Source organism: Uranotaenia lowii, chromosome 1 (genome assembly GCF_029784155.1).
Source record: "Uranotaenia lowii strain MFRU-FL chromosome 1, ASM2978415v1, whole genome shotgun sequence".
NCBI classification, from domain to species: domain Eukaryota; kingdom Metazoa; phylum Arthropoda; class Insecta; order Diptera; family Culicidae; genus Uranotaenia; species Uranotaenia lowii.
The window spans coordinates 34,579,385-34,601,287 of NC_073691.1; the positions used below are offsets into that span (position 1 = coordinate 34,579,385).

At 33.1% G+C, this 21,903-nt stretch overlaps 1 protein-coding gene across 3 annotated transcripts in view; it reads left to right on the forward strand.

The window, feature by feature from the left end:
- The first annotated feature begins 2,664 nt into the window (after window positions 1-2,664).
- LOC129740623 (dual specificity protein kinase splA) overlaps window positions 2,665-21,903 on the forward strand; it is a 40,698-nt gene continuing 21,459 nt past the window's right edge. Inside the window, exons 1-2 of one of the 3 annotated variants that reach the window (XM_055732360.1) lie at window positions 2,665-3,510; window positions 9,494-9,801. In XM_055732360.1, coding sequence (XP_055588335.1) covers window positions 9,781-9,801 — 21 coding nt within the window. In that variant the 5' untranslated portion in view covers window positions 2,665-3,510; window positions 9,494-9,780. The remainder of the gene's footprint in view (window positions 3,511-9,493; window positions 9,802-21,903) is intronic. The other 2 variants (XM_055732367.1, XM_055732352.1) reach the window with 2 other exon arrangements.

Sequence of the window (21,903 nt, forward strand, 5' to 3'; positions counted from 1 at the left end):
CCAATTGAGAGATTCTGGACTATTGTCAAGCGGAACCTAAAGAAGATCAAAAAAACTGCCAAGGACGAGCAGCAGTTCAAGGCAAACTGGCTTTCTGCGGCGAAGAAGGTGGACAAGGTGGCTGTACAAAATCAGATGGCAGGGGTTAAGCGTACACAGTAGATTTTTGCCTCGATTTCCAGCAAAAAAAATTGCTGGAAACGTTCAGCATTCCAAATTTTTGCTGGAAACCAGCAATCGATTTGCTAATTGCTGATTTTTTCAGCATTCGGTTGTGTTCTTGTCATTTTTGCTGAAAAATCAGCAATCGGTTTTCAAAATGCTGAACTTTCCAGCAATTGATCTAGTTTGCTGGAAAATCAGCAATCGTGTTGTCAAATTGGAGTTAGTTTGTTTTCGTACGCTGAAGCAAGGTGAGACTCTATTTTACGAATTTTGGTTAGATTGTTATAATAATTTTTATTTTCCTCTATATTCTAGCAATCAGACATCAAGTCAAGGGTGAGTTCATATTGAACAGGTAGATATTCCATGAAAGATACTAAACAAAACTTTTTTTTTCAGGTAGAGGACGATCAACACTGCCACCCCTGAGCCGATGTTGGAATAAAAAAAAAAGTTCCTGAAACCACCTTAAACTAAATAAATCCATTATTAAAAATTGGAAAAAAAAATTTTATTGCTTATTAAATATATGCGCAGCCAGTATTGAATATTTAATTTTAAATTGAAATATAAATTCGGTACTAAATGCAGCCGGTTGTTTTGAAAAAAAAATGCTGGTTTCCAGCAATCTGGATTTCTGATTTTCCAGCAATTTGAATTTCTGGAAACCAGCATTAACATTTGCTGTTTTTTCCAGCAATATAAATTGCTGGAAATTTTGCTGGAAAGTCAGCGGGACAAAAACCAGCAAAATTTTGCTGGTTTCCAGCAAAAAAAAATCTGCTGTGTAAGGCCCGGCAATTCGGATTTGGAAAAGCGGAAGCCTAACTGAATATTGTTCCTGAAATTAATACTAATGAAACTTGAAAAAGAAATTTAATTTGTTTTTTTAAATTAACGATTTCACCGATTTACACGCGTTTTCCCTTGACCAAATTTTGACCGTATAACCCTTTATCAGGTCAAGGAGATTATGTTAATCTATCAGTTTCCTTATTTTGTCAATTTTTCAGATTTTGCTCATTTCATATTTGTTTTTTTTTTTTTTCATTTTTGGTTGGAACAAATATAAATTTCTTCATTTGTCACCTCCCTCCACTTTAAAATATAAAAAAAAAACGAAGGGGGGGGGGGATAAATAAAGTTTGCAATATTTTATGTAAATTTCGATAAAAAAAATGCAAATATCCAAAAGATTACAAGACCAGAAAACAAATTGAAGAAGATAGGAGTTATTTCACCTTATGAATTCCAGGTTTTATTGAATTATTCGATGAAAAATTACTTGATTTAGAGGTTTTGTGCAACGATATTGTATGCAATTTTGTTGCATACAAGCTTTCGTGCAATTTGTTCAAATTTATTTGTTTAACGCATTATTTTTTATTGATGTTCCAACCAACTCCGGCCTTATTAAATTTTGTAATTTGGTTCAATTTTGTCCATGTTGTTATTTTTTTATTATTAATTTTTTTGCTCAGTTTTGTGCTTTTATTTATTTTATTTAATTTTTTTTTTAATTTTTTAGTCAGTTTGGTCCAGGGCTGGAAAACAGAAAAAAAATACAAAAAAGCTCAAATGTCAAATTGGTTTGGTTAATTCACCGACCAGTGAGCACATTTTGTTAAGAATGATCATTATAATAACTTTTTTGAGTATTTGAAAGAGTGCTGCAGCGAATTTTTATTTGCCTGATCTAGAGTTTGGTGACTTTTTCTTAATTTTGTTCTATTTAGTCATTTTGATCATATTAGTAGTTAGGAATTAGGATCAATTTTTCTTCATTTTTGTTAACTTTAATTTACTTTTTTCCTTCCCGTAATTTAGTTAATTTTTGTGATTTCTCTGTGAATCGTCATTTGGATCCATATTGTAATTTTGTGACTTTGTATATTTTTACATTAAGCTTGTTTAAGAATTTGGTTTTTTATCGCTGTGTTTACTTTTGTAATTTGACTTTTTTGTTTTGTTGATTGTGATTAGGTATTTAGGTAAATTTGTTCATTTTTGTGCTTGTGTTAGTTTTCGTAATTTGTTTTATTTTTGTGCATTTGATCATTTTTATTATTTTCGTTTAGGTTTTTTCTCTTTTAAATTGTTTTCACATTTGGTTAGAAATTCATTCAGAGTCGTGATTGGATGCATGCATTTTATGCAGCTCTAAATATATCAAAATTAGTAAACGATTTCAGGCCGATTTTGCGTTATCAGTTAGATTTTAGAATTAATTCCATTCGACACGAATCCCAAAAGTTGAATGCCCAATAAAACGGTCAAAATACAGTTTAAAAACCACGCACATGCGCTCCTCAAAAATTGGCTCCAACTTTATACCACCCCAAACTGTCAGATGCCTATCATTTATACGTTTATACCAGTAACCACGCGATTAGGAGGTATATTTTGTGCCCATGCACAGAATCATCCCAAGTCATGGTTTTTCCAAACCCACCCCCTTTCCACTGAACCCTGTACCAGGGAGAGCAAAGCAAGGAAGACAAACAGAATTTTCACACATTTCCACCCCATTGCTCGTACGGAAAACACATTTGGGCGAAAAGTGAGTGACGACGAAGAAAGGCCACCATCAGGACATAAAATAAATAATTTCCGTTCTCGGAGTTCGGATTTAAAAGGTTTCGGTGCCCCGGAAATTGGCTCGCGGTTCGCTCGAAACGGAACATTGGTCTTTTAAACGTTTTTGGTCAATGGTATCGGTGAAATTTTAAGGGAAAGTGCGAAGTGAACAATGTTCTTCTAAGGCAGTGCATACCTTCGGGCGTTTCGAGTCTGCTTATTGGCTTCTTTTGTTCTGTTGCCATCGGGAAAAATTGCCTAACTCTAGGAGAAAGTTCAAAAACGGAACCAATTAGATTACCCATCGCGCTAGCTCATGGATTAACAACGAGGGAAATGTGTTTTTCTCCTGGAAGAAAAAAGTTTCCAGTAGTGTTTTCCTTCGTTTTCGTTTGCCTTTCTAATAAGTGATTAACGAAACGTATGGAAGTGTTTGTGCATTAATGGGAAAATTTGCGAGTGCAATTCGGGGTTCGAAAAAAAAATATCAGTGCAGAAGGAGCCAGGTCAAGGATTTTCCATTCCCCAAAGGGCCACTCGAGGTTTCGTCATCATCCACGGTGCTTTTTCCTGTGCAAGAAACACGAAAAAAGGGCACCCTCAGAGAAGGGAGAAGAAAAATTCGTGAAACATTTTATCTCTGAAACCTGAAATATCGAAACGTAATTCGAAGAAAAAGCTAATAAGACGTAGGAAACCATGATCACCAGTCCCTGCGGAGGAGTTTTGCTGCTCACGTTCTACGGAATAGCTGCCTTGTCCGATCTAGTAGGCTACCACCAAATTCTTCCTTTTATTATTTATCTAGGGATTTACTCCCACTTCGGGGTTGTCCAACTTCTCCAAAAACAAAAAAAAGCATACAAGACGACTACTTTGTTTTAGTTTCTTTGTTATCTTCTTAGCCGTTGCTGTTGTTGTTGATCTTAGTTCATACCCGTTGTTATCGTTGTATTAGTCCTTGCTGTTGTCATTCGATGTCATTATTTTCCCTATTTTCCTTGCTTCCCTCGACTGTGTTTGTTTTATTTTTTTGTTTCGTCGCCTTCGCCTGTCTCCAGCCGAAATGGATGATGTTTATTTTCTTGCCAGCGACAAGACCGGATAGGATAGATGAATGTTTTCCTCACCGATTTTCCTCCTTTTTTTCCTTGAACTTTAATCCGGGGAAAAATAATTTGCTGGTCTCACGCATCGGGAAAGCTCCTGACGTCGTGTTTCGTTCTTGCGTTGCCGGGTTTTATTTTCTGCCTTTCGACGTTGCAAAATTATTTCCGCCGCCGCGCTCGCCGCCTGCTAAGGACGATTTAATCCGATTATTTTGGATTCTAATTTATCATCAATTTTTTGCCTTCGTTCGTTGCTTTGTTGAGGGCTCAAGTGGCGGAGATATATTCCGATCTCAAGCATTTTCGTAACTTTGTGCTGGAAGATTATAACGAAGAGCAGAAAAATATGTTTCAAAGATAAATAATACAGTGGAAATCAGGTTGCATATTTTTTTTAAATTTTATTTTCAACTCTTAATCTTACAATGCTTTCATTTTTTTCGATTATTCATGCATTTTCGTACTGATTTTAGTTTTATTGAATCTGTTTATTAATTTTATCCTATATCTGTCAAAAAATTCCAATCCGCTATTTAGGGTTTAAACTTTTGGTTAGCTAGTTTAATACTTCTAACTGCTTTTGCCCCTAGCTAGATACACCACAAATGTCTTTCTCTGTCCTTCCACTAAATACTGTCCTGTTCTTCTACTAAACACCCAAATTAAATCCAAGCATTAGCTCATAGCTGACATAACTGAGAAATATAACCAAATGAAACCATCCGGAAACTGTCCCTATTCAACCTAGCTGCTTTAGTAAATATAATGTTAAAAACTTATAAATATCTTTTTGTTTAGCAATTAGCGCTTTCAATAAGGCCGGAACAAATTTCAAATTCTTCTTTTGTCACTCGGAGTTGGAACATCGCGAGGGGGGGATGAAGGGTGTCCACGATGAAATTGCCACACACAAAATTGATTCGCAAAATTCGAGTTTTCATCCGATTGCCATCAAACTTTCAGGGATTGAAAAATAACCATTCATTTTACCATTTTACACGTATTTTATTTAGAGTCCATACGCAAATGCCCGCACTTTGGCCTTTACCCCGGCCATAAGATTTTGCACAACCTGTGAATCAACCGTTATTTTCATGTAAACCCGTACTTTCTTCAGTTCCTCGACTGTCTTCACTACCTGAGGTCGTTTAAGAAGTACTTCATAACCGCCCGGTACTTCTCGATGGGGCGGAGCTCCGGATTGTTGGGAGGGTTGAACATTTTCGGCACAAAATTGACATTATTGGCCGCATACCACTTCAGAAAGTCCTTGAAGTAGTGACATGAGGCCAAATCCAGAAGATTGTTGGGACGTTGTGGGCCTTCAGTAGAGGAAGCAGCCGCTTCTGGAGGCATTTTTTCATGTACACCTGTCCGTTCATCGTGTCCTGGGTGCGAACATGCTCCGGAACGCTGAACTTATCTTTGGCCGTGAAAAACAGGTTGCCGGAGATCTGTTCGAAGTCGGCCTTCACATATGTTTCGTCGTCCATGATGCAGCATTCAACTTTCGTCAGCATGTTGAGGAACAACTTCCTGGCACGGGTTTTGGCGGACTTGTTCTGCTTCTCGTCGCGATTAGGAGCCTTTTATAACTTGAACGTTCGAAGCCCAGCTTTAGTATTGGCCTTCTGGACAAAATTTCGGCTTAGGTGCAGCTTCTTACCCACATCCCGAACGGAAGCGTTCGGGTTTCGGTTGAAGGCCCCAACTACGCGGTTGTGATTTTTGATTTTTTCTTTTACTTCTGGGCTTCCGATCGGTGGTTAATCCCTCGCGACACCGTGGAATTCGCGATTCCCAACGTTTTAGCGATGGAACGATGCGAGAGATCCTTGTTCTCGTGATGAATGCACAAGATTTTATCACGCACGAGCTATTCTTTTGACTCCATTTTCGTGAGTTTTGATCACAGGACTTAAAAACTTGCAGGATGTAAACAATGCACTATGAACTAAAGCCACCAAAATTTTCCTAAAATTTTACCCAACTGTTCTTCTTCTTCTTTCTACTGCGGGACCGCCTGCTGTTGGGCCGCATTTCCAAGGGGGGAAGGGCCAGTGGCAACAACTATATGTTCTGACCCAACTGTTTAAAAGTTAGAGCAATGCCTGATATGAATGAAGCTCTAGTAATTGCTTTTGCTATTTTCGAGCAGTTTTGTGAGTCAAATACTTCGAATGACATGCATATTTTTAATCCGGAGTTGGTTGAAAGTAAATGTTATACTCTGCTTTTTCATATCTAGTTGATCAAATGCTTTCAAATTTCGCCATTCTAAAGTTCGAGCTAAGTAAAAGCTATCTAAGCAATTGCTATTTTCTTATTCATACCACCTAATGTCATAGTGTGGCAATTTCATCGTGAACACCCTTTAATAAAAAATGCGAAAACAAAATAAATTGGAATAAATTCCACGAAAGCTTGCATGCAAAAAAATGACATACTATATCATTACGCAAAATCTATAAATCAAGTGATATTTTATCCAAAAATTCAGTAAAATCAAGAATACAAAAAGTGAAAAATCTCCTATCGTTCACAATTTGTTAAACTCTTTTAATCTTTCGGATTTTTGATAAAATTTTCGAAAATTTCCATAAAACACTTCAAACTTTATTTATTTCCCCTTTCGGGATTTTCGGAGATTTCGAAGGGAGGGGGTGACAAAAGAAGAAATTGATATTTGTTCTGGCGGCTGGAACAAATATCAATTTCTTCTAATGTCACCGCCCTACAATTTCCAAAAAACCCGAAGGGGGAAATAAATGAATTTAAAGTTTTTTAAGTAAATTTATGTAAAAAATACAAATATCCAAAAACTAATTTTAGAACATTGGAGTTATTTATCCTCTTGTATTCTTTATTTTATTTAATTTTTCGATGAAAAATTACTTGATTCACAGGTTTTGTGCAATGATATTGTCTGCAACTTTGTTGTACATAAGGTTTTGTGCAATTTTTTCCAATTTTAATTATCCCCCCTCGCGATGTTCCAGCTTTGAGTGACAAAAGAAGGATTTGAAATTTGTTCCGGCCTAATTTGAACTTCCTCTTCTATAATCCTCATCCTGAAATTTCGTGAATCTTGAAATATATTCTAAGGTATGTTATTAAAAACCCCAAACTCTGTATTTAAATTGGTTGAGGTTAAAGTATCTTAGTTTGTATTTCGGGACTAGGAATTAAAGATACGAATTGCTCTGGCTTGGTTCTATAATATTAATTTATTCTCAGTTTTTTTTATTTCTCTCAATTCGGACTCAAGAAATTTGGAAAAAAATCTCAAAATAACACTGTTTTGCTACGCCTTTTTGAAATTTGAATCTATAGATATTAATTTGAATTTTTGTGGGCCTTATATTAGATTAAACGAAACTCAGAACGGGCTTGAAAAGTCGTTCTCTTTTATGTAGCATCAGCATTAAAACTTTTCTTAAATTATTAAATATAGATCCTTATATTGAAATTCAGTAATCTTACAGAATTCTTATAAATCCAGTGCAACAGTTATGTGAAAAATAAGTTCAGTGACATTCATTTCAAAAAATCAGATGTTCAAACCAGAAAGGATAAGCTTAACAGAATTTGTCCATATCCAAATAATTTTTTTCAAAAGAATAAAAAATCGACCAGAACTATAAATTTTTCAAAATTGACAAAATTGTCAAAATTGTCAAAATTGTCAAAATTGTCAAAATTGTCAAAATTGTCAAAATTGTCAAAATTGACAAAATTGTCAAAATTGTCAAATTTGTCAAAATTGTCCAAATTGTCAAAATTGTCCAAATTGTCAAATTTGTCAAAATTGTCAAAACTCTTAAAATTGTCAAAATTGTCAAAATTGTCAAAATTGTCAAAATTGTCAAAATTGTCAAAATTGTCAAAATTGTCAAAATTGTCAAAATTGTCAAAATTGTCAAAATTGTCAAAGTTGTCAAAATTGTCAAAATTGTCAATATTGTTAAAATTGTCAAAATTGTCAAATTGTCAAAATTGTCAAAATTGTCAAAATTGTCAAAATTGTCAAAATTGTCAAAATTGTCAAAATTGTCAAAATTGTCAAAATTGTCAAAATTGTCAAAATTGTCAAAATTGTCAAAATATTCCAAATTTTCCAAACTATCAAAATTGTCAAAATTGTCAAAATTGTCAAAATTGTCAAAATTGTCAAAATTGTCAAAATTGTCAAAATTGTCAAAATTGTCAAAATTGTCAAAATTGTCAAAATTGTCCAAATTGTCAAAATTGTCAAAATTGTCAAAATTGTCAAAATTGTCAAAACTGTCAAAATTGTTAAAATTGTCAAAATTGGCGAAATTGTCAAAATGGTCAAAATTGTCAAAATGGTCAAAATTGTCAAAATTGTCAAAATTGTCAAAATTGTCAAAATTGTCAAAATTGTCAAAATTGTCAAAATTGTCAAAATTGTCAAAATTGTCAAATTGTCGAAATTGTAAAAATGTCAATATTGTCCAAATTGGCAAAATGAGCAAAACTGTCAAAATTTTCAAAATTGTCAAAATTGTCAAAATGGTCAAAATTGTCAAAATTGTCAAAATTTTCAAAATTGTCAAAATTGTCAAAATTGTCAAAATTGTCAAAATTGTCAAAATTGTCAAAATTGTCAAAATTGTCAAAATTGTCAAAATTGTCAAAATTGTCAAAATTGTCAAAATTGTCAAAATTGTCAAAATTGTCAAAATTGTCAAAATTGTCAAAATTGTCAAAATTGTCAAAATTGTCAAAATTGTCAAAATTGTCAAAATTGTCAAAATTGTCAAAATTGTCAAAATTGTCAAAATTGTCAAAATTGTCAAAATTGTCAAAATTGTCAAAATTGTCAAAATTGTCAAAATTGTCAAAATTGTCAAAATTGTCAAAATTGTCAAAATTGTCAAAATTGTCAAAATTGTCAAAATTGTCAAAATTGTCAAAATTGTCAAAATTGTCAAAATGGTCAAAATTGTCAAAATTGTCAAAATTGTCAAAATTGTCAAAATATTCAAGGCTGTTTCTATTTAAAAAATTTCAACACTAGAATTTTCGAATGACAGCATCAAGCTATTGTTAAATTTCGGCGAACGACAACAGCAACGGCAAGGTTTATAAAAGTCTTCTCCCAACCTCGCAGACTCATGTGTAGCTCTTCAAAAGTATAGTTTCTGTTTTATTTCCCCCCATTTCCCCAGCTCCCCCCTTTAGCTATTGTAATGCATCGTTTATTTTAGGCTTCTTCTTTGTTATGTGTATTGTAACTAGCAGTAATTTTTCGATCCTGCTCCGGAAGATAAACATTAGTAGAAGCCCAGCAGGAGGAAGAGAGGCCAAAAGCAGAATGATACATGTATGTTAACATGTGCGCTCAACCACGTGCGTGTCTGTGTGTGTGTTTGTATGTGTGCCATGTGTCTGAATGTTTCTCTATTTTCCGAATTACTTTCAGCCATCCATGGTCGAAGGTTAAGGACTGAATAAGGGAAACTTTGGCTCACTAACTAAATGCGGCACAACTTTTCGTGTGTTCATGTGTGTGTGTCTGTGTTTGTTCAGCACCGTGTAGCGAGGCGGAAAATCTGCCAACCCTGCTGGCTTCCTCCTGACTTTTTTACCCCATACTTTATTTTCCGTTTTCCCCTCAGGGGGTTGGGTGAGTGCAAAAACATTAAACAATTGGGTGCTGGTTGTTTTTTTTTGGTGATGGTAAAGGTACCCTTACTAGTGACGGTGTGATGAAATGACGTGTGAGTGTGCTGCTACAAAAAACAAAGGAAATAAAATCAGGAAAACAAAAACAATCTCCTCAAGTGAAAAAGAGTAACGAGCGCAAATTAGCTTAACCAAAACGCGGATTCAAATTGGAAGCGGATTCCCAAACGATCGTAATCGGATTTCAGCCCGGAAATCGAGAGTCAAAATTAATCAACAAATGCACAGAAAAGATTCAGTCGTAAATATGAAACGCTACCAGAAATTTTCCTTCTATTTGGTCACTTCATTCCTTTCGAATCTCTTAGTCTTGATTTTGATCCTTTAAAATAGTGAACCAGCTTAAACCATCGAAAAGCCACCCACCCATTTCGATTCACCCACATGAAAAGCATCCATCCATCCATTCACATGTAGAATCGTTTCCTTTTCCTTCCCCCCTACAAAAAAAAAAACAACATCCACCACTGTGAATGGTTTACTTTACTGTCGCTTAAAATGGATTTATTTTTAGAAAATAAACTGAGCGTTAAAGGACCAGAAATCCATCCTGAGAGCTTTGTTTTTCTAAGATTAAGTTTCATATCCATAACATTGGTTATAGATTTTTTGTAGGGTTTTATTTTTCAACGTCAACATCGAACACAAAATTTCAAAACTTACAAATTACAAAAATTATAAAAGTTATAAAAATTACAAAAAATACAAAAAAACTTACAAAAGATACAAATATAACAGAAATGACAAAAATAACAAAAATTACAAAAATTTCAAAAAATAAAAAAATTACAAAAATTGCAAAAATTACAAAAATTAAAAATATAAAAAAAAATACAAAAAATTACAAAAATTACAAAAATTACAAAAATTACAAAAATTACAAAAATTACAAAAATTACAAAAATTACAAAAATTACAAAAATTACAAAAATTACAAAAATTACAAAAATTACAAAAATTACAAAAATTACAAAAATTACAAAAATTACAAAAATGACAAAAATTACAAAAACTACAAAAATTACAAAAATTACAAAAATTACAAAAATTACAAAAATTACAAAAATTACAAAAATTACAAAAATTACAAAAATTACAAAAATTACAAAAATTACAAAAATTACAAAAATTACAAAAATTACAAAAATTACAAAAATTACAAAAATTACAAAAATTACAAAAATTACAAAAATTACAAAAATTACAAAAATTACAAAAATTACAAAAATTACAAAAATTACAAAAATTACAAAAATTACAAAAATTACAAAAATTACAAAAATGATAAAAATGACAAAAATTACAAAAGTTACAAAAATGACAAAAATTACAAAAATTACAAAAATTACAAAAATTACAAAAATTACAAAAATTACAAAAATTACAAAAATTACAAAAATTACAAAAATTACAAAAATTACAAAAATTACAAAAATTACAAAAATTACAAAAATTACAAAAATTACAAAAATTACAAAAATTACAAAAATTACAAAAATTACAAAAATTACAAAAATTACAAAAATTACAAAAATTACAAAAATTACAAAAATTACAAAAATTACAAAAATTACAAAAATTACAAAAATTACAAAAATTACAAAAATTACAAAAATTACAAAAATTACAAAAATTACAAAAATTACAAAAATTACAAAAATTACAAAAATTACAAAAATTACAAAAATTACAAAAATTACAAAAATTATACAAATTACAAAAATGACAAAAATTACAAAAATTACAAAAATTACAAAAATTACAAAAATTACAAAAATTACAAAAATTACAAAAATTACAAAAACTACAAAAATTACAAAAATTACAAAAATTACAAAAATTACAAAAATTACAAAAATTACAAAAATTACAAAAATTACAAAAATTACAAAAATTACAAAAATTACAAAAATTACAAAAATTACAAAATAACTAAAATTACAAAAATTACAAAAATTACAAAAACTACAAAAATTACAAAAATTACAAAAATTACAAAAATTACAAAAATTACAAAAATTACAAAAATTACAAAAATTACAAAAAATACAAAAATTACAAAAATTACAAAAATTACAAAAATTACAAAAATTACAAAAATTACAAAAATTACAAAAATTACAAAAATTACAAAAATTACAAAAATTACAAAAATTACAAAAATGACAAAAATGACAAAAATGACAAAAATGACAAAAATGACAAAAATGACAAAAATGACAAAAATGACAAAAATGACAAAAATGACAAAAATGACAAAAATGACAAAAATGACAAAAATGACAAAAATGACAAAAATGACAAAAATGACAAAAATGACAAAAATGACAAAAATGACAAAAATGACAAAAATGACAAAAATGACAAAAATGACAAAAATGACAAAAATGACAAAAATGACAAAAATGACAAAAATGACAAAAATGACAAAAATGACAAAAATGACAAAAATGACAAAAATGACAAAAATGACAAAAATGGCAAAAATGACAAAAATGACAAAAAATGACAAAAATGACAAAAAATGACAAAAATGACATAAATGACAAAACTGAACAAATTCAAAAAATCGACTGAATGGAAAATGACCAATTTGACAAAATTTATAAAACTGACCTAATTATCAAAATTTACAGAAATGACAAAACTGACAAAATAAGCAAAAAAGACAATATATCGTCAATTTAGTAAATTTTTTTATCGATTTTATCAATTTTATAATTTTTTCAGTTATGTCAATTTTGTCATTTTCGTTAGATTGATCATTTTTGTCATTTTTCGATTTCACCAAAATTATCAATTTTGTAGTTTTTGTTCATTCTGTATCATTTGTTCATTTTACAAATTTCGATATTTTTGACAATTTACGGTTACTCAGAACAAACGTTGAATTATTCGAAACACGTGGTTGCGCATCTTTTTTTAAATTTCATTATAAATGTTTTCAATGAAACTCTTTTATTTTGAAATTATCATGTTTCAAGTCCAAAAGTTGTACCCTGAGATTCTACTTATTTAAAAAAAATCATATTCCAGGATTCAGTCATTCAAAAACCACCAACTTGTTGCGAATTATGATACTTATTTGAAAAAGTAGCAATACTTTAAAAAACTACCTATTAACATTGAAATTTTTACTTTTCAATTCACTATGGTTCTACTGCGATTGAAAAGCTTGATTCATCATTTAATAATTCAGAATTTAAAATCTTTCATTTGTTTATTATTTGTGTCATAAGTACCCATATATAATTTACAGGCTGTTGGAAAGGCTACAATCCACGGTCAAGTGTATTCAATCGGGGTTTTTCAATTAAAATGTAAAAAAGTCTTAATTTTTCATGACTTTTTAAAGAATTCATGCTATTTCCTTCACAAAAAACCATCACAGATTTTTTGGGTAAAATTACTGAAAGTCAGAATTTGTTTTCGCAAAAAACTGATTTTTTTCGGCGACCTTGAACCACACCCCAATAAATCGCATTTCTTGAGGACAGCTATCCTTCCAATGAGTAATGTGCATATGATTGTATGTGGAAAATATAAGTCTTTTTTTGAATTTGGTTTTAAAAGAACGCAGTTAGCACAAAATTTTCTCACTATTAGGTGTCCAGTTTCTATATCCGCGTTTTATATTTTTTTGAAAATTTTAGGCTTATTTTATGTATTCCACAGAACACAATCATACACTGAAAATCTTTTGGATTCTTCACAGTAAACGAAAATTACCGAGTTCGGTATTTTTTTTACCGAAATCCTAACATGTGTAAATCATTAAACTGTTCGGTAATTTTTTCGGTAAAAAATAAACGAACATCGGTAAATGAAGAATCGATTTACCGATGTTCGTTATTTTTAACTGAAAAAATTACCGAACAGTTTAATGATTTACACATGTTAGGATTTCGGTAAAAAAAATTACCGAACTCGGTAATTTTCGTTTACTGTGTTAACTATTTGTACACCCAAAGAAGAGGTTTCAAAGTTTTAATACCGATCGGAGCTAACTGTGGGCCAAAAATGCACTGACTGACTGCACTACATATACAAATATTCAAGCGAAATAAGAAAAATACTTTACGGGATTTTGAGCCTTTTGAATAGTTCATCCCAGAAACAAGAAAATTAAAAAATAAATCCGTCGCCAGTGAGAATCGAACTCACAACTTTTTTTTGCCAGGAATTTACCACTCGAACTCACAACAATTTTCTACCTTCATCTTGTACCACCTCTTCATCTTCATCTTCATCTTGTACCACCTGGGGCAGATAACAAGGGTTAATTGTCATAGTCTATCTGCACGGTTCATCACCAAAAAAACGCACAGTTTGTCCGAGGGTTTGCCTGTATTGTCTTATGATGGGGAAGGTAATTGGAAACAAGTTTCCTATTGCCTGTTAACATTAGTAAGACTGTTGTTGTGGCCATTTAAAACATGCTTGCAAATCACACTTTTAAAAATGGTCGGGTAAAACGGACACTGCGTAGAAAAGGTTTATATTGCCGGAAAATTTGCAGTACTAGTACAGACATATTTTTGTGAATTAACCATTCAATAATATTTTTAAACCCAAATGGAACCAACTGGTTCGAACACGCTAGCAAATCAGTGTGGTTTTCGGAATTCCGTATGTTACAGGCTCTTTTTTCACCGCGGATCAACTGTTAACAGATTTTATGGCCTGTTGGAGATTTTGAATGCTTTTTGACCGACAATTGATCATGGCAACGTCTTTTGAAGGCATATGGAGTATCAAACCGATGAAAAAATTGGAATACCTGGAGAAACTTTTGTGTCCGTTTCACCCGACCGTGAAGTGTCCGTCTTAACCGATCTAACAACTTTTTTTCAAAACGTTTGTTGTTCAAGCCCGCCGACCAAAATTCGCTGCCTAATCAACACGGTTGAAATTTCCAAAATTTTTGCAAGTTACGGACTATTTTCTGAGTAGAGAAAATTACATCAAATTGTGCATCCTCAAAGTTTTTTTTGTTTACTATTATGAGACCTTGCTTGCTGTAAATCAACAAAGGATCTTGAAAATGTTGATACAAATAGGCAAACATATTCCCATAATTAAATTTGTGTCAAACATTTTGATTTTAGAAGTTTTAAAAGTGTCCGTTTTACCCGACTTTTTACTACCAAATATGATATAAATCACGTGGATGAATTTGTTTCATAATTACGTCGATTTCATGTGAGACCTCCCGTTTTCCGAAGTGGGAGGCGATTGTAACTTATCAGAAACAATTTCCGGCCCAGTAAACCCTTTATACCAACTTTCACGACAATCGAACCAACCAATGACACGAAAAAAGTTTTGCATATGGGAAAACAAAAAAATAGTCACATTCTCCATACATTTTTTTTTTGCTACAGCCCATTTCAAATTCTGGTGTCACCGAAATTTGCCGAAAAGGAACTTAAAACCGTTTGATACAGTCTAGTGGACACCGCACAAAGTAAAACAAGTGCTATTAGCGTCCTCTTAAAACACAAATTTGAAATAAACTACTCGGAGAAAAAAGTGTGGTTTAACCAGAATATTTCGCATATATCGACATATTGATGATTGATTCTGGACCAACTATATTTATTAAATATTCAACTGTATTTGTATGATTGATTCTATGGATTCAACTATAAACATGATAGCTTCAACTACAATTGCATGATTGATTCAACCATAAATATGTAAACAGAATGATGTTGGGCATTTAACTAAATATATTGTAGATTCAATTATTCAGCTATGGTTGATTAAACTTTAAATATGATTGAATCAATTATTCTTCTATGATGGATTTTAAGCATTCAACTATATTTCATTGTTGTTTTTATTTATAGTTTTCCTGCATAAGTTTTTAATTTCATTTTGGTGAATAAATATTTTCTTAAATTGCAAGCACAAAAAAAGATTATGTTAACAACGAATAATATGTTATTGCTTTGTTTGGGTTAGCGGCCAGCACATCAATAGTTTTGGCATTGTCCAGCCCATGATGACTCTAGTATGGTACCCCCAAATAGCACGTTCAGCCATATTGAAAAAAGTTTTGATAGCTGGCTGAAGTGTTTACAAAAAAGGGGGTCCAGGGATGCCAGGTGTTAGAGATGAAAAATCAGAGAAATTTGGAAAAAAGTCTTATTATGTCTATGCACAAGCTTATCGTAGGCCAAAGATCAAAAAATTTAAAACCGTATTGGGTTTAAGTTTATTTTATTTTATTTACATTGGACTTCCGGAAATAAAGAAACGATTTGAGTATTCAATGAATTCATTTTTTTCGAAACTCTATTTTTGTATAATATTGAAATTCACTCCGCACTTTCCGGATGTTCCGAAATAGGCGTGATTAACCGTGATGGTGAAGGTTTTTGAGGGCGGACCAAACAACCAAAATTCTAAACTGGTTGTTGCTTGCTCCTTCAGCCGATCGATGGCATCAATGTCGGACTCAGGATGTTCACCATCGAAGCGGCAGTCGAGGCTTCATCTTGCGCTACGCAACGGCCACGGCTGCCGCCACCACCGTCCCCTCAGCATGGCCAAAAACTCCATATGGTTCTACGAAATGATACGCATCAGATCCGGATTGCTGGAGCAGCGATGGCAACAGACGGAGGTCATCGTGAAGCAGCTGTTTCATCTCGATGAAGATCGGATGTTCCTACAGGAAGGCCAGCCGCTTCCCGGACGATAGAATGCCATGCCTCGCCATGTTTCCATCCGATTCGATGAATTTATGCTGCTTCCAGTTACCAAACTGCTCATGGAAGAAAATAGGGTTGAATAAGCATAAATTGTTTATAAGTAATGCATAATTAATGTTACTCACCGTTACCGACAAATCTGACAAAGTCGATCGATCTCTTCCAGCTAAGCTAAACTGGCCGGAAGTCAGCCGGATTTTTTTTTTCATTTCAATGGATTATATTTGCAAACATCAAGGTAAAATCTTTGTCCTGACTCCCTGACGGTTGGCAAAAGTCCGTGTTTTACAAACAAATCAGAACACCTGGCATCCCAGGCAGCCAGCCAACGGCCAGCTGTCAAAATTTCGGCTGCGTTTCATTCCCTCCTTCGCATCCAATCCTCTTCTACTTTTTGCCAATCAGAGACTGCCATACTACATTCGCCATGGTCCAGCCATTTCTGCTTTCCGATGAAACGCAAATCGGTGCCATCCAACCGGGATGTCTACTACCAAATTCTCCAGCAGTATCGTTCCCTTTGCTCGCAATTCAGTTGCTGGTTGGAATTAACCTGAGGGGAGGAAAAATGTTGTCACAATTTTATTAAAAAAAGCAAATGTGCTATAACATTGTACCTCCATTGCTAATTATCTCCTGTGTTAGTGTTTGGATGTGTAGTAATAATGCAAGCATCAAAAAATCAATCATAAAAATATGGTTGAATTTACTATATTTATAATTCAATGCCTAAAATCAATAACACATTTGAGTTGAATCTATCATATTCACAGTTGAATCAATTATACCATTACAGTTCAATCTATCATATTCATAGTTGAATGTGAGTGGTCAACCAGGAATGTATATCTGAATCTATTATATTTATAGTTGAATGCATAAAATCAATCATATAATTGCAGCTGAATCTAACATATTTACAGCTGAATCAATTATACCATTACTTTGTTATCAATTTATAATATTTATAGCTGAATGTGATAGATCAACCAGAAATGTACAGTTGAATCTATTATATTTATAGTTGGATGCAAAAAATCAATTAAACTTTGATTATTGGCATAACTAGCTGAAATAATTAGAACAACAGCCGTCTTTTTTCTCCGTGTTTGCAAAGTTTATGTTTTCCATTCGCACGTTGTTACTTAATGTCGGAAAGATAGCTGCCATGAGGAAAAGCGATAAATTGGGACGCAGTTGTTGAAAGTGGTGACAGTGTATTATTGAGAATGTCATTTTATTATTCAGGCATTTGAAGTAATAAATTTAAACAGCATTCCATTCGATAGATCAGATGACCTTTGATATTCAAATAAGTCCCGAAAAATATCCGGCGATTTTCGTTTCCAAATTGCTATACATTTTTATTCCCATTAAAATAAACGAAACACATCAAGGATCCCATTTGGAATGCAGTCAGTCGAATCGTTACCCCGAATCAGTTGCCGCCTGGCAGCACTCATCATGTCCGACATCAAATCATCATCCTGCTGCACCCCAGCCAGACTGCATTTCCCATTAACCTTGAACGTGGGGGCTCCCTGATTTTCCCCTCCCCAACTTCACGTTACCAACTTCCATTATTGTTGTCCGACATCGAATCGGACGGAAGTCATCATCATCAAGCCACCACATCACAGGGAACGAAATGTGCCCCCAAAAGAGAGAAGGGATGGGGGCAGCTCCAACTCATTCTCGCAACCATCAGCTTTGTAGTCGTTCACTTGCATATTTTAATGACCCTTTTACCACCAAATCATGCTGCAATAGCCTGTAGTACCTAGTGAAATATGCATTGCAAAACAGAACACCTCCCTTTTCCCACCTTGTTGTAATCTTGCCACGTGCACCACCTTTTGGCCACTGTCGCTGTTGCTTTGTACCACATTACTCAACGCTAATCTTACTTGGTACATTTTGCCAGTTTCGCTCCTTTATTTTTTATTCACACGTTAAGTCCGAAATTTACACCTGCTCCGAGAAAAGGATAGAGCACACCTCTTATTTATAAATACATAAATGCATTTCTTGAAGCACCTGAACCCAACCAGACTTTTACCATCGCCAGTAACCAAGCCAAAAACAAACAACACCGAAACAAAAATGCACCCAACCACCCACTGACACACGTTCTTATCAACACACACACACGCACACAAACAGGTGCGTGTGCAAGTCCAAGTAAAGTAACCTGTAACACACCGCTTATCCTTGATTTATTGCTCATGTACGCTTTCTAAGGGAGTTATTTTCCCCGATAAGGGAGAAAAGTTATGTTGTCCAATTTGCACCACCTATCTGCACTTACAAATGCACCTATATTCCTATTGAGTTGGAATAAATTTTCCAGCAACAGTTGAATTGTTTGAGGAATTGTTTTCTGGATGATGTTTTAAGTAAGTTGATAACGCTATACGTACTCTTGGGAACCGTGCGAACTACTCACTATTCTCCTCCAATGGCGACCGTTAAAATCATTTTAAACTACCTAATATATCGGCCTTGTAGGTGAAAAGTGATGTATTTTTAAGTAAGAACATCTTAAGATTATGAAATTTTTCAAACGGATAGAAAAATAAAAGAAATGAATTTTATTTTTCTATTTATTATTTTATTCTATTTTATTACATGTACAATGTTCTGTAGGTTCACTGAATTTACGTTGGATCGAGAGAACCAACACGAAGAGTGTTCTGAAGGTTCACTTTATGATTTCACGTTGAATCGGAGGGATCAATATCTAAAGTGTTCTCAGATTCCTGAGATTACGTTTGACTTGGAGAACCAAAGTGGAAAATGTTCTGTTCTAAATTTTCGTTGGATCAGGAGGACCATCATGAAGAGTGTTTTGGTAATCAGTCGAATTTTGTGGAAGCAAGCTAGGTTTAAAAAAAATGGTCATTTAAGTCATGGCCGTAGGAAAGGGGGGAGGGGTGGAGAGAGAGATTTGTGGGGGTAAAACCACCCCCCCCCCCCCCCCACAAGTAGATATTCTACTCTACTCTCAAAATTTTAAATTCCTAATAAAATTTTGATGATTGAGGTTATTCAAGAGTATTAACCTTTATTCAGAACCCATGCCAAAACCTCGAAAACTTTTTAGAACGCTGTTGCAATTTTTCAAAAAATTTCTCTGTTGATGGAAATTTAGTTCCGAGTTTAAATTTAGAATGCGATACAACTTATTTCGGAGGTTCTGGTTTAACATAACCTAATTATGTTTAGATTTGCATATTTATATTTCGTCTTTAACTTATCAGTTAGAATCATCATTAGAAATGATCTGTTATTAGAATCTGTTTCACATAGTATCTGGTAGGAAAGTAAAAATGTCATTTTGTAGGGTTTTCATTGCACTTTAAAGAAAAAAATCATAAAAATCATTCGTCAGCTTTTCGGATGAATTTTTGAACTTTTGATTCCAACGATTCGATTTTCCCACAAAAAGCAAAATAAACGAAAAAAAAATTTCCCCAACCGAGATTTGAACTCCAGTCCTCCGAGTTGGCTGTCCGATATCTTACCACGATGCCAACTCATTAACTAATGTGTTGCACGCTATAGCTCTATGGGTGAGATTATTTTTTTTACGAACCGGTCAAAAGAGAAGACTGGAAAGAGTGTCAATTGATGGACCGCCCATTTAACGTAAATCAGTTCACTGAAATCGTAAATGTTGAATTAGCATATTCTCAACTTTTTGCAGACATATTTACGAATTGAATAAACAACTATCCGATTCAACTTTTTTTTGGCAAAGCTTGTCGTTAATGAATTGAAAATGTCTTAATATTCGATTTGGATTATCATTTCTATTACGATTTCATGTTAGCTGGGTAGTGGCAGCTTGCCAGGTCCGGCCAGAACTTCACCGGACCTTTGTGGGACCGAATGAATGGCAAAACCCTCTTCTGAAGACATTCTTCTTTGTAAACATTTCCATTCATTGTGTCCCCAATGATGAAAATCTTAGTCTTCTTCCCACAACTACAGATCCCTTGCCAAATCATCAACTTACGAGCAAATTTATCTGCGAAAACAAACTTGAATCTACCTGCAACATTCCCTTTACGCTTCGCAAAGTAAAATTTGTTACCGGGTATTTGTCCAAAACCCATTTTGACTTGATCAACACTTTCTCGTACAACTTCCTTTCCGTGGTTTTGGCAACCAGGTTTTGTTTCAGCGTCCTGTTGGGGTGTTTGCTTGCATGATAGGTACGACCGCAAGCCTTCTCGCAAATTCGTCTTGAACTTTTTCACCAAATCACGCAAGGAGATCCCAGGATTATTGTGAACTGATCAAATTACCTTTGCTCGCAGCTTCCGGTCATATGTTCCACTTTTACGTCTGGTTTATTTTGCTCGATCCACCGTAAGGGTCTCCCGGTAACGTTGCAGCACCGAGTTTGAAGTCAATTTTGGATATTTTGATATTTTGATTTTTTTTTTGCTTTGGAACTTAAAAGTATGTAAATAAAATAAATAAATCTGAAAAAAACAACAAATATAGTTTGAAATATGAAGAATCGTTTGGCATCATTAACTTAAAATCGACCATTTTGTCACTTATACCCCTTTGGCTCTGAGGGCCTCAAATGATATAATCAATTCAGATTGAAACCAAAAACTTCGGAGGTAAAACTACAGATTCATGAAATAAAACTTACTTCTTGGCTTATATTGAATATTCTGATCTGGAATTGAGACAAAATGTTTTATTGAATATTTCAGGAATCGTTTTTAAATGTTAAAAACAGAGTCAAAATTTAAAGCTAGGTTCAGACAGATTCTGATTTTATATTGAAAAGTCAGATCTTGATTAGACTCGTAATTGAGTTTTACAATCAAAATAGAAATATCAAGATGAATGTTTCCTTGAGGAATGCAAATCACAAAATTTCGCAAACTGATAATTTTTATTGTTAATTCAATTTAAAATTTTCATCTGCTTAAAATATTTCTATTTGCTATTCCCATTTGCTGCACATGTGGAAAAAGATTCTAGGAAAAACTCTGGATCCAGGATTGAAGAAAGTTCACGAGTGGCTAAAGAAATAAAAGTACCCCTCGATATTTCAGTGTTACGAGCTACACAGAATTTTTTTTGACTATTACGTGTCACTGAAACTGCAACCTTTAAAATAAATCAACCTGTGATTAACGTAACCTGTAATTTTAAATTGTTTTCCTCAAAAGTTAACGAATATTCATTTATTATTACAGCAAATGTCCTGTAAAAAAGTTGTACACTTAAAAAATACGTAATTTGTTTCTCGACCTGTAAAATTACGGTAAATGTCCTGCTCCCCTTTGTTACAAGACATTTGCGTAATTTTACAGGAAACAATTTTTTCTGTGTAGTTTGTTTCTAAGTATATTAAAAATGTAATATAAAACAATGGCGAAAATGAACTAATTCAGAGTGAGCATTGAGATAAAAGATTTAAATATGGACAGGACTAAGCACAAAAGGAGTTTTAACTGCGCTCACAAAGGTTTTTTGGGTAAAAATCGAGAAAGAGAAATCAAATAAATGAATGTTTACCTATTCCCAGTTTGAAATTTTACATAAAAAATGTTTTCGTTTTAACTTTTAATCTTTGTGTAGGGGGAGATGTGTAG